The 12,614-nt window shown below is 32.1% G+C and overlaps 2 protein-coding genes across 3 annotated transcripts; both read left to right on the forward strand.

Annotated features, from left to right (window-relative positions):
- The first annotated feature begins 17 nt into the window (after window positions 1-17).
- LOC145743712 (prolyl endopeptidase-like) lies at window positions 18-6,810 on the forward strand. The gene is made up of 19 exons (XM_082561745.1): window positions 18-161; window positions 1,050-1,177; window positions 1,610-1,705; window positions 1,790-1,958; window positions 2,056-2,157; window positions 3,708-3,770; window positions 3,832-3,911; window positions 3,968-4,121; window positions 4,227-4,322; window positions 4,379-4,483; window positions 4,759-4,944; window positions 5,053-5,166; window positions 5,307-5,455; window positions 5,511-5,627; window positions 5,877-5,972; window positions 6,056-6,157; window positions 6,294-6,367; window positions 6,434-6,588; window positions 6,663-6,810. Exons 1-19 carry the CDS (start codon window positions 93-95, stop codon window positions 6,729-6,731), a joined length of 2,124 nt encoding a protein of 707 aa, XP_082417871.1. The 5' UTR covers window positions 18-92; the 3' UTR covers window positions 6,732-6,810.
- Window positions 6,811-7,410: 600 nt separating this feature from the next.
- LOC145744041 (sodium/hydrogen exchanger 8-like) lies at window positions 7,411-12,329 on the forward strand. Of its 2 annotated transcripts, XM_082562134.1 has the most exons (16): window positions 7,411-7,576; window positions 7,635-7,798; window positions 7,936-8,016; window positions 8,168-8,226; window positions 8,463-8,546; window positions 8,678-8,814; window positions 9,131-9,274; window positions 9,386-9,521; window positions 9,676-9,781; window positions 9,847-9,858; window positions 10,100-10,216; window positions 10,383-10,465; window positions 10,573-10,684; window positions 10,745-10,890; window positions 11,401-11,616; window positions 11,671-12,329. In XM_082562134.1, exons 1-16 carry the CDS (start codon window positions 7,470-7,472, stop codon window positions 11,773-11,775), a joined length of 1,809 nt encoding a protein of 602 aa, XP_082418260.1. In that variant the 5' UTR covers window positions 7,411-7,469; the 3' UTR covers window positions 11,776-12,329. The 2 variants fall into 2 exon arrangements, with proteins under 2 accessions (XP_082418260.1, XP_082418261.1); XM_082562135.1 differs by lacking the exon at window positions 9,847-9,858.
- Window positions 12,330-12,614: the final 285 nt, after the last annotated feature.

Raw genomic sequence — 12,614 nt, forward strand, 5'->3', positions numbered from 1 at the left:
TAAATGAAATATATACAAAAAAATTGTATTTATTACAGTATTTTTATTTTTGAATTTAACTTAACTTGAAGGTTTATTAAAATTGTTTAAAAATGCCGACTTTAAGTTATCCCACCCCAAGGAAAGATGGAACTAATATTGAGGACTATCATGGAACCAAGGTGGAATTATTTGTTATTAATTAGCTTAAATTCTCTTAATTAAGTTTTTTGTGCATTAGTTATAAAGGTAGATACAATATTGATGCAGTAAATAAATCCATGACCTAAAATATGTGATAACTAAGTATGGAATGTGGGGCCGTCTGTATGCAAACGTTAACATAAGTTAATGGAATGTGGGACGAACTGGCATATTTGTACCAAACTGCAGGGTAAATGCAAAGGTGGGCACCAAACTGTTAATGCATTAATCGTTGAATAACAAAGTTAAATTTTTCGTTAAAATTTAACTTTTAAGTTAACTTTAAAAATTGTTAACCGGCGAGGTAACTTTTGTTAAATTGTGCTTCCATTAAATTAAGTCCGTTGATTTAATATTTCTACAAGTAGATTGTGATATTATTGGGATATATTTGTTTAATTTTGCCGTTTATTAGGTTTAATCGTTTTAATTTGAAACAATGTATGTAACTACTATCTAACCCCTGTTATTTGGGCATTATTTCAGTTTTGAAAACGTCTTTTAAACTTACGTTCGTGTAGTTAAAATATCAACTAAGATAAAAACTGCTGTTTTTTTTTAATAGGGTCGTTTCTTTGTTTGTTTTATTAAAGTTTTAACAGTAACGGTTATCGATAACCACCGTTACATTTTGTTTAATTTAACTTATTAACGTTAACGAAGTTAATATACTATGTAACGAATTACCACTTAACGAAGTTACTTTCTCGGTTAACTGTACCCACCTGTCAGTGAATGCTAGATTACTGGAGGGGCTGAGGGATGTTGCGGGATTAACTTTAAAGGTCAAGGGGTGATGCGAAATCAACTACTAAGTGCAAGGAAAGTTTAGGAAGAGTTATAAAATTCCTGTTTAAAAATTTTAGATTCCAAATTATTACTCATGGATGGAAAATCCTGATTGTGATGAAACAAAGAAATTTGTTGATGACCAAAACTCGATTTCAGTTCCTTACCTCCAATCTTGTCCTGTAAGACAACAATACTTGGAGAGGTCAGTTTTTTTAGTTATTTTTAATGTTAAATCTTTTAATATTATTACTTGGGTTTGTTGTGGGTAAGTTGACTTTTTAACTTTAACATAGAGTAATGTTCGTTACCCTGACTCTCGGGTTGAATTAGCTAGCATATTAGTCAATATGACGTAGAACTGTAAGGATTAGAGCTAGGTCTTCATGTAGTCAACTGTTCTAACCTCTATACATACAAATCTAAGGGCAGTTTTATCAAGCAGCTGCTTTAAACCTTGTGCAAGCTTAACTCACGAAAGCAATAACTGCAACGGGGATCAAACCTAAGACTTTTTGTCGAAATTGTTTATTCTTAAGTCCAATGGCGTGATGTTGTTGGTGTACTTAAACAATTAGAAAAAATTTTGATTATATTTAATCTGTTTTAATTCATTATTAAAAATGTTTTAATTTAGAATGACGGAGTTGTTTAATTACCCGAAATATTCATGTCCATTTAAAAGGGGGTCAAGATATTTTTATTTCTTAAACACAGGGCTTCAAAACCAAAGGTAACTTTATAATTAGTAAATGTTTATTTTTGTTTGTGAAAAAACTGTAAACTCAAACTATTCATATTATTCTTTTGGATGCAGTGTGATGTATGTCCAAGAGAGCTTGGAAGATGAAGCAAAAGTCTTCCTGGACCCAAACGAGTTATCCAAGGATGGAACAACATCCCTAAGTGGGACTTCATTCACAGAGGATGGGGAATATTTTGCTTATGGGTTAAGTGAAAGTGGGTCAGATTGGGTTACCATTAAGGTGGGGTTTCTAGTTTTGGGATAATAATTATAGTTTTTGTACTTTACATAATATTAATAAATCTACCTAAGTAAAAAATATTTTATTTTTTTTTAAGTTTAAAAAAGTTTCCAGTGGAGAAGATTTGGCCGATGTTTTAAAGAGAGTTAAGTTTACTTGCATGTCTTGGACCCATGACAATAAAGGAATATTTTACAATGTAAGTACATGTGATACTTAAGTAAAATGGGTTTCTCTGACTTACTGTATTTGGTTAAAAAGTTCATTTTATGGTAAAGTGTAAAAATATCATGTTAACCATACACCATGTTAACCATACGCCATGTTAACCATACATCATGTTAACCATACACCATGTTAACCATACACCATGTTAACCATACACCATGTTAACCATACACCATGTTAACCATACACCATGTTAATCATACATCATGTTAACCATACACCATGTTAACCATACACCATGTTAACCATACACCATGTTAACCATACGCTATGTTAACCATACACCATGTTAACCATACACCATGTTAACCATATGCCATGTTAACCATATGCCATGTTAACCATACACCATGTTAACCATACACCATGTTAACCATACACCATGTTAACCATACACCATGTTAATCATACATCATGTTAACCATACACCATGTTAACCATACACCATGTTAACCATACACCATGTTAACCATACACCATGTTAACCATACACCATGTTAACCATACACCATGTTAACCATACACCATGTTAACCATACACCATGTTAATCATACACCATGTTAATCATACATCATGTTAACCATACACCATGTTAACCATACACCATGTTAACCATACACCATGTTAACCATACACCATGTTAACCATACACCATGTTAACCATACACCATGTTAACCATACACCATGTTAACCATACACCATGTTAATCATACATCATGTTAACCATACACCATGTTAACCATACACCATGTTAACCATACACCATGTTAACCATACACCATGTTAACCATACACCATGTTAACCATACACCATGTTAACCATACACCATGTTAACCATACACCATGTTAATCATACACCATGTTAATCATACATCATGTTAACCATACACCATGTTAACCATACACCATGTTAACCATACACCATGTTAACCATACACCATGTTAACCATACACCATGTTAACCATACACCATGTTAACCATACACCATGTTAACCATACACCATGTTAATCATACATCATGTTAACCATACACCATGTTAACCATACACCATGTTAACCATACACCATGTTAACCATACACCATGTTAACCATACACCATGTTAACCATACACCATGTTAACCATACACCATGTTAACCATACACCATGTTAATCATACATCATGTTAACCATACGCCATGTTAACCATACACCATGTTAACCATACACCATGTTAACCATACACCATGTTAACCATACACCATGTTAACCATACACCATGTTAACCATACACCATGTTAACCATACACCATGTTAACCATATGCCATGTTAACCATACACCATGTTAACCATACACCATGTTAACCATACACCATGTTAATCATACATCATGTTAACCATACATTATGTTATCCATACACCATGTTAACCATACACCATGTTAATTATACACCATGTTAACCATACACCATGTTAACCATATACCAAACTCGTGCCAATCTGGCTAATGTAATATTAACTAAGAATTTTTTTCTAGTCTTATTTGGAGCAAGAAGGGAAAACAGATGGGACCGAAACAACTTCAAATGTTCATCAGAAGGTAGGAATATTTATTAACCTCTGAGGTTCAGTTCCAGTTGTTTATTAATTTATTATTCTAGTTGTTTTACCACAAACTTGGTGAGGATCAGTCCGAAGATGTTTTGTTCGCTGAGTTCCCTAGCAATCCCAAGTGGATGAGGTAAGTTTAATGAATTGTTTCAATATTATTACAATAAATATGTATAAACTTAACAGTGGGGTGGGGATATCTGATGATGGGTTTTATGCTTTGCTGAGCATAAGCAGGGGTTGTGACCCAGTTAATAAATTGTGGTATCTCGATCTGCGGACTTTTAACAAAACCCCAAACTGGGTGAAGTTGATCGACAATTTTGATGCTGAATACGATGTAAGTAAAAACTTGATTAAATTTTAAATTTTTAAGCGGTTTTTAAATTTTTGTTTAAACTTAGAGGAAATGTATTTATATTTAATTTTACATTTATTTCCACAGTACATCACGAATGAGGGCTCGAAGTTTACTTTTAAGACTAATCTGGATGCTCCTAAATATAAAATTATCAACATTGACTTCAACGAGCCAAAAAAGGTGAACTTAATAAACAAAATCTTTAATTAAACTTAAACCTGTTGTAAACTTGGCAGGAAAACTGGCAAACATTGATTGCAGAGCACAATGCTGATGTGTTAGAGTGGGCAGCCTGTGTAAACGATGATAAACTTGTTGTATCTTATCTTAGGGATGTAAAGGTATTTTGTATCAATATTTTCTGAAATTTTTTTTTTTTTTTTTTTTATACTTTTTTGTTTTGTTTTACATCATTATAGGGTGAATGGTTTATAATTTATTGGGAAGGGTGTGTAAGTGTGACGTGTTTAAACTATTTGTAAACGCTGGCTAAAAAGTAAATAATGTAGCATTGGTGGGGCTCGAACCTGAAACCTCTTGTCAACTGATTCCATGACCTCTACACGAATCCATGATCACTATACCACACTACTGGACTAATATACTTAAATTTTAGAGCATATTGGAAATACGTCTACTAGCTGATGGTTCACTTGTGCAAGAGCTACCACTAGATGTCGGGTCGGTGGTTGGTTATTCAGGAAAGAGGAAACAAAGTGAAATATTCTACAAGTTCACTTCATTTCTTACACCGGGGATAATTTATAGATTTGATTTTAAACAAGAAAACTCGAAACCTGTTGTAAATATTTTTATAATTGTTAGATTTGAACAATTTGACCCAAAAGTGTCAGAAATTCAATTTCAACCCAGGACATTTAGATCTATAATAAGAACAACAAATGTTTAGATATTTCGCAACATTGAAGTGAAAGGCTTCGATCAAAGTTTGTTTGAAACTCGGCAAGTGTTTTATTCCAGCAAAGATGGAACCAAAATTCCAATGTTTATTGTTCATAAAAAAGTAAGAGAACATTTAGTTGTAAAACTAAGATTTGTTTAAAACTAGTTTGATTTACAATCAAATTCAACTTAAGTTTATGAGCTTAATTCAAACTATTGTGTACGGCTGTTGTTTAAATAATTCTAATAAATATTTTTCAGGGCTTGGCGTTGGACGGCACTCACCCAACTTTATTGTACGGCTACGGGGGTTTTAATATTTCGATTACCCCGGGATACAGCGTCTCTAGAATCATATTTTTACAAAATTTGGGAGGAATTTTGGCTGTGGCAAATATTAGGGGTGGAGGGTGAGTTTATCCTCAATGAATTTAATCCCTGCTTTATTGAAACTTTTTATTACAGGGAGTACGGGGAGACGTGGCATAAATCTGGAATTATTCTGAACAAACAAAATGGTTTTGACGACTTTCAACTTGCTGCTGAATATTTGGTCGCCAACAAATATACTTCACCCAAAAAGTAATGTTGAAAAAATTCTTATTTAAACCCAGAACCCTGAGATTGCTCTAATGAATTCCACTACTCTTGGAGGAATCTATATATTATGTTTCTTGTAAAAATCAAACCCAGAACCTTGGATCTTATTTATGGATGCTACAACATGACAGAAGGGAAATTAAACCCAGTACCTCAGATCTTATTTAAGGACAGCATTACAGTAGTAAAATTCACCCCAAAATTTTTATGAATTGATAATTGTTTGTGCAGGATAGTGATCAATGGCGGTTCAAATGGGGGCTTATTGGTGGCTGCCTCAATCAACCAAAGACCAGAGTTATTTGGATGTGCAGTAGCCCAAGTAGGGTAAGTTTTTTGAAAGTTTAAATCTTGTTGTGCTATGGTCATAATAATTAAGTGTCATAATTATTTATTTATTATTATTGTAGAGTTATGGATATGTTAAAATTCCACAAGTATACTATTGGACATGCTTGGACCTCTGACTATGGGTGCTCAGATGAAAAAACACATTTTGAAACTTTATACAAGTAGGAAATATGTTGTTTTTATTTTGATATATTATCATAGCTGATAAAATGTGCAACCCTCCTCTCTGTAATGATAGCTGAAGAATGTAACGATAGCAAATCCTAGGTTGGTAATCCCAAGTGTTTAATATTTCAGATATTCTCCAATCCATAACGTGAAATCCCCAACTTGCAAGGAACAACAATACCCATGCTTGCTTCTACTTACAGGTATGTAAAGTAACCCAAATTAACCCCTAGCTTTTACCATGTTATTACCCCACCCCTATAAACCAGGTGACCATGACGACAGAGTTGTACCCCACCATTCATTAAAATACATCGCCGAGGTACAACAAGTAGCTGGGGCATCGGAGCACCAGGAAAACCCCCTTTTAATCAGGGTTGATACAAAATCTGGGCATGGAGCTGGCAAACCCACTTCTAAAGTTGTAAGTTTCAGTTCGATTTTAAGCAGGCTTTAGTTTTTTTAAGCTTTACATTTTTAACGATTAAATATGTTTAGATCGAGGAAGTGGCAGACATGTACGGGTTTATTGCCCAGAGTCTTAACATTAACTGGAGCGAACAATGATTTATTTTAATTAATGTTAGAGAAGGATAATCAATTTAGAGAAATGTTTAATTATTTAATAAACGAACTTTATGATCAATCATGAAAAGCGTATTTCGAAGTAGTTAAGATTTGAGTTTTATTCGGTTTTGATGGGGCAGCAGTAGGAATCAAACCAAGTACCTCAGGGGTCAGTATAGCATTACCTTGCTTTTATGTTATCTTACAAATCTATTAGGTTAAGTCTTAACGAGTGTTTTAGGTTAGTAAGTTAAAATATTTAATTTTATGTAAAAGGTCATTATAAATCTGGTTGAATGTGGTTTAAAAAACACCATTAAAATTTGAGGACTGCTCCTGTTTTAGATGGTGAAGTTGAACGTGTGCTCGTGGGGATTAATTTATAAATAGCAAAAGGTGTTTAACTATCCTTTTGTTTAATATAGTCTACAAAAAAAACATAAAAAGTTAGTTTTTTTATATTGACATAAGTTTAGAGCAAAAGTTAAAATTTTTTAGTAACTTAAATAAATTATTTATTAAATATTGCGTCACCTATGTCGCACGATTAGTCGATCATGTGAATGTTACGAGTTTCATTTTTGCAATTTTTGTTTACGTTTGTGTTTATTTTAGTGTAGTAACTTTTCCGAGTAAAAAATTAATGTTACATTAATTTTTGATAAGATTATTTTAATTTAGCGAATTTTATAATTAACATTTTTTAAGAGTGAAAGATAAAGCAATCTTAAATAGGAGATGCGTTTACTTTTAATATTTTGTTATTTGTTTCTTCAAATTTTGGCAAATGATGAAAATATTTCGGATAAAACTTTAGCTCCAGCTCAACAACTTTACAACAATGGGTAAAGAAACTTGGTTAACCTTGTTAAAGCGGTTTATACTAATTTTATTTCGACCTAGATCAAACATGACTGTGAACCCAACAACGACCGAAAGTCCAAAATCAGTGGAAATTAAGAAAGTCGATGAGACGAACGTGATTGAAACAATTCAGACCGGGCATAAAGCCGAAGCTCAGCAACAAAGTGACAGCATGAAGATATTTTTTATCCTCATTGTGCTCGGTAATCTGTGTGTAATTTATTGAGTTTTTTAAATGCAAAACTTTGCTTAAGTTTTTAAAAGAATAATTTTGTTTTAAACATAACATTATACTAAGGACAACTGGTTTAAACCTAAATTTTAAATTTTTGATTAACAGCTTTATGTATTCTGCTTACACATGGTGTTCTGCGTCTTAAAATTCATTTTCTGCCAGAAAGTATAGCTGTCGTGTTTTTAGGTAAATTGGGACTTAAATAAAAGATAATTTTGTACATGCACTGGCAACATAGTGCAGTAGTTGATCTGCCTGACTTAACACTATCTCCTTAATTTTTGATTTTAAATTGTTATTTACACAATGAGGTAATTCAAATAAACTATTATTTTAGGAACAGCAATCGGGGGTATAGTAAAGATTATGCAAACAGCTGGATTGGGAAATTGGTTGGTAAGTTATAGTTTTAGTTTTTAACATGATATAAATCTTTATGGTCTATAACTTTATCTGGATGTAACAAATAAGTAGTAAACAACTCCTGGTATTTTATTATTTCATTGAGTAAGATGTTTTAGCAAAAACATTTTTCATACTTTAAAAAAAATCAACAGATTTTTTAAATGCGTTAAACTGCTACAAGTTGAGACCAGATTGGATGGTTTTAATATTGAAATTTTTTTTACCAGGCTGAAGAGATGCTCTCTCCTAACACATTTTTTCTCATGCTTCTGCCTCCAATCATATTTGAAGCCGGATACTCTCTGCATAAGGTATTTAACATTGTTGTCAGATGGTTTTTAACATTGTTGTTACATGGTATTCGTTGTAACATTGTTTTTGTTGTATTATTTTGACCTAGTTGTTTGCAGTAATAACAAGTTAAAACTTTTTTTTATAACAGGGCAATTTCTTCCAGAACTTTGGGTCGATTTTAATCTTTGCGGTGTTTGGGACGTTGATCTCAGCCATGGTTGTTGGGGGTGGGGTTTATTTAATGGGTGTTGCTGGGATTGCTTACAACCTCACTTTGACTGACAGGTCAGAAAGTAATTTAAAAAAAATTGTAATTTAAATTTTGGTTTTGATTCTGCAATTTAATAAATAAATCCAAAACTAAAAAAAAATTTAATTTAACAAAATTATTATTTAAATCCTTAAAATACTCACAGAATGTGTCACATACTTAATCAATGTGGTGTTTTCAAATGTTTAAGTGTTCTTACACAAAATCCCTTACATTGAAACAATAACATCTCAACATTCTAGAATCACTATTTTTTTTCAACTTTACGTTATTAAGATAAAATGTTTGGTTGAACAACGCAAGAATTAAAATTAAATTTTTGTTTTTTAGTTTTGCGTTTGGGTCTTTAGTATCAGCTGTAGATCCAGTTGCAACAATTGCAATTTTTAAAGCTTTAAATGTTGACCCAACTCTTAACATGTTGGTGTTTGGGGAAAGTATTTTAAACGATGCCGTTTCCATTGTGCTTACCAAGTAAAATTATTTGTTTTAACCAGTTGTAAATAATTCAATGTTTTTCTCACAGGAAACAGGAAATGACCTGGTTTGTTTTATACAACACTGTAGTTAATGTTGTTTTTGTAGCACATTCCAGGAGTTGGACAACATTGACAAAACCTCGACCAACACCCAAGTATTTCTTATCGCGGTCGGAGATTTTCTTCGAATGATGTTCGGCTCTGCTGTGCTGGGCGTTCTTATTGCGCTCATTAGTGCTCTGATATCCTTTTTACTTTTAGGCCATTTAATGGCTTTGTGGGTTTAATATACTCATCTTATTGTAGCATTATTATTGCTGAAAGTTTAACTATTAGTGGGTCCAAATAAATGTTAATAGCTGTAAACTAATAATAATGTTCCTTAACAAGAAGCACGTTATGAAGCATGTTGACCTGAGGAAAACGCCGTCCTTGGAGCTTGGTATGATGTTTATCTTTGCTTATATTCCTTATGGACTGGCGGAGAGTCTCAAGTTATCAGGTTTTCATTAAATTGCTTTAAATTACTACGTGTATAAACAACAGTAACAATCCAATTTTTTTTAGCTGGGTTCTCAGGTATCAAAGTCTTGCAGTGTTTTAGTTTCAAAACTGATTTTTATTTCTCCAAAAATAACATTTTAAATCAAATTCAATAATTTTAATTAACTTGTTTGTTTTATAAGATTTTTGTTTTATTTTTTCGTATTAATACTTGTGGTAGAAAAATACACAATAATATACTTAAAATTTAAAAAAAAAAAAACAATTCCAAATTTTATTAAATTTTTTTTTGATTTTTTAAGAATTATTATTTCAGGTATAATGGCGATATTATTGGCAGCTATTGTGATGTCACACTACACTCACACCAACCTTTCTTTGGTCACACAGATCAATATGCAGCAAACTTTGCGAGCCTTAGCCTTTATGGCTGGTGAGTTAAAACCTTTAATTCAGTTTTGATGTTCCAGTTTAGAATGAATTTAAATGGTTTATTTTTAGGCTTTACTTGGATTGTTTTTGTGTAATCAATAATTAGTTTTTTATTTAAATATTTTTATACTTTAGCTTATCTAAAATAGTAATTTCATTTTTTACAGAAACCAGTGTATTTGCGTATCTGGGTCTTGCTATTTTCAGTTTTGAACATAATTTTCAACCAGCATTCGTTATTTGGAGTATTGTAAGTCGGAATATTATTTAATAATTATTGCAACTTGTTGTTGTGGCAAAAATGGTTTTATATAAATGTTCTTCTAATGCCAACATGAAATTTACAATTTTTAACAGATATTGTTACTTGTTGGGCGAGGTCTTAATATTTACCCTTTATCCTGGATGTTAAACCACTTCAGAGAGACTAAAATCACCAAAAGAATGCAATTTATCATGTGGTTCAGTGGTGAGTATCGAAAACAAACTAGGAAAGGTTCTTGTAGGGATAAAGTTGTTTTTTGTTCAGGTTTGCGGGGAGCAATCTGTTATGTGTTAAGCCTCCATCTTGAAGTAGATAGCTCGGAAAAGCGACGAGTCATTGTGACAACTTCTCTTATTATTGTTTTGTTCACCATTCTAATACTAGGAGGGGCCACTCTTCCTGTGGTTAAGGTTTGTTTCAGTTCTTATCAGGCATTTTTGTTTGTTGACTTTCTGATTATGGACTAAGATGATTACTTCAAAACTGAACCAAACTCAAAATACCTGGTTTAACTTCTGCTTTTGTCATTAGTTGTTTTGTAAAATACCTGGTTTAACTTCTGCTTTTGTCATTAGTTGTTTTGTAAAATACCTGGTTTAACTTCTGCTTTTGTCATTAGTTGTTTTGTAAAATTGAGAATTTTTTAGTGGTTTGAGGGAAAAGCTAATTCCTATCGCTTCAACACAAATGAAAGCCATGAAGATGTTTATGTAAAATGTAGTTCATAGTTGGTTAGGGATTAGTTTTGTGCTAATTAATATTTAATTCGGTAAAAACTTCATCGAGTAGTAGTTTGGTATAAAATTTTTGTCATCTAGTAGTGGGGGGAAGAGTGTGAATATTGTAGTGTTATACACACAATAACAACTTGGTTATTGTCCCATCAGTAACCCAATACCTAAGTTTTAACATTATTTTAGTTCCTCCAAATTGACGACAATCGGTCCTACCATCGAGGACTGACCCTGAGCAAAACCGAGGAGATGGGTCAAGCAATCGAGAGCGACCACATCTCAGAGTTGACGGAGGAGGAATACGATGAAAAGTACCTGCGCGAGGATTTGCACTTAAAAGGGTTTGCATACATTGATGCCAAGTACCTTGTCCCCTTCTTCACAAGGAGGATTACAAAGAGGGTAAGTTGAACCTAACATTTTAATTGTTTTAAGTTTTTAAAAGTTGTTGTTTAGGAGTTGATCCAGAACCGAAGTGAGATGCAGAGGTTGACAAACAAATGGTACGAGGAGGTAAGGACACGACCTTCTCCCTCCGATGATGAGGAGACTGAAATCTGATCGTTGCTATGTCATCTGTTGCTATGGTGTGGCGGTAAACTGTTGCTATGTTTGGGTCAACATTGTGGTGATGTCACTTTCTTTACTGGGGTGTCTGTGATGTCATAAATACAGACATTATAATAGAATTATTTTAATTTTTAACTTAGTGCCATGTTTACTTATTTATAATATTCACAAAAAAGAAATAATACTTATTAAACTTATTAAATTTGTTGAATTGTAAAAACAAAATTGATCTTATAATCCAACCAAAATTCTTTTTGTCTAGTTTTTTGTTTTGTTTTTGTTTACTTTTTTGGTGCAATGTTGTTAATGGTGTTTGATTAATTAATGTTCGTCTGTATTTTAATTAGGTTGTTTATTACTTCCCTTATTTATGTTATTGTTTATACTATTTATTTTAGTTATATAATGTTTAATGTAAGCCATTTTGCCTTAACGTTGGTTTACCTTTTTAATATTGCACAAACATTTCTCAAATTATTTATTTTTTTTTATTCGTTTTATGTAAATTATATAAAATGTTATTTTGCATTTTTAAATAAATGTTGCTTTAGTTATTGTGTTATATATTATTTAATTTAACATCTTTACATTGGACTAAAAACTAATACCAAATCAAAAAAAAATAAAGAAAATTAATTAATGTCGAGGATAAATTAAAAGAATTGTAAAAGTTTGTTTTATAATCTTAGTTGGTATACGTTTGTTTACGTTTTTGTGGTCGTAGCTTAAGTTTGTTACGTAACAGAAGAACAGTCTGACAGTTAAATTGCATTTATTTTTTGTCGTTCAAAGAAATTGTTTATTTAAGTGGGTTTAAGCGTAACAAATGT

Source organism: Corella eumyota, chromosome 2 (assembly GCF_963082875.1).
Source record: "Corella eumyota chromosome 2, kaCorEumy4.1, whole genome shotgun sequence".
In the NCBI taxonomy this organism is placed as follows: Eukaryota; Metazoa; Chordata; class Ascidiacea; order Phlebobranchia; family Corellidae; genus Corella; species Corella eumyota.

Coding starts and splice junctions, on each gene's coding strand:
- LOC145744041 (XM_082562134.1), top strand. CDS start 7,470: ATGCGTTTACTTTTAATATTTTGTTATTTGTTTCTTCAAATTTTGGCA. Junction 8,017..8,167: donor TATAGCTGTCGTGTTTTTAG/GTAAATTGGGAC, acceptor CTATTATTTTAG/GAACAGCAATCGGGGGTATA. Junction 8,547..8,677: donor CCGGATACTCTCTGCATAAG/GTATTTAACATT, acceptor TTTTTATAACAG/GGCAATTTCTTCCAGAACTT.
- LOC145743712 (XM_082561745.1), top strand. CDS start 93: ATGCCGACTTTAAGTTATCCCACCCCAAGGAAAGATGGAACTAATATT. Junction 2,158..3,707: donor ATAAAGGAATATTTTACAAT/GTAAGTACATGT, acceptor ATTTTTTTCTAG/TCTTATTTGGAGCAAGAAGG. Junction 4,484..4,758: donor CTTATCTTAGGGATGTAAAG/GTATTTTGTATC, acceptor CTTAAATTTTAG/AGCATATTGGAAATACGTCT.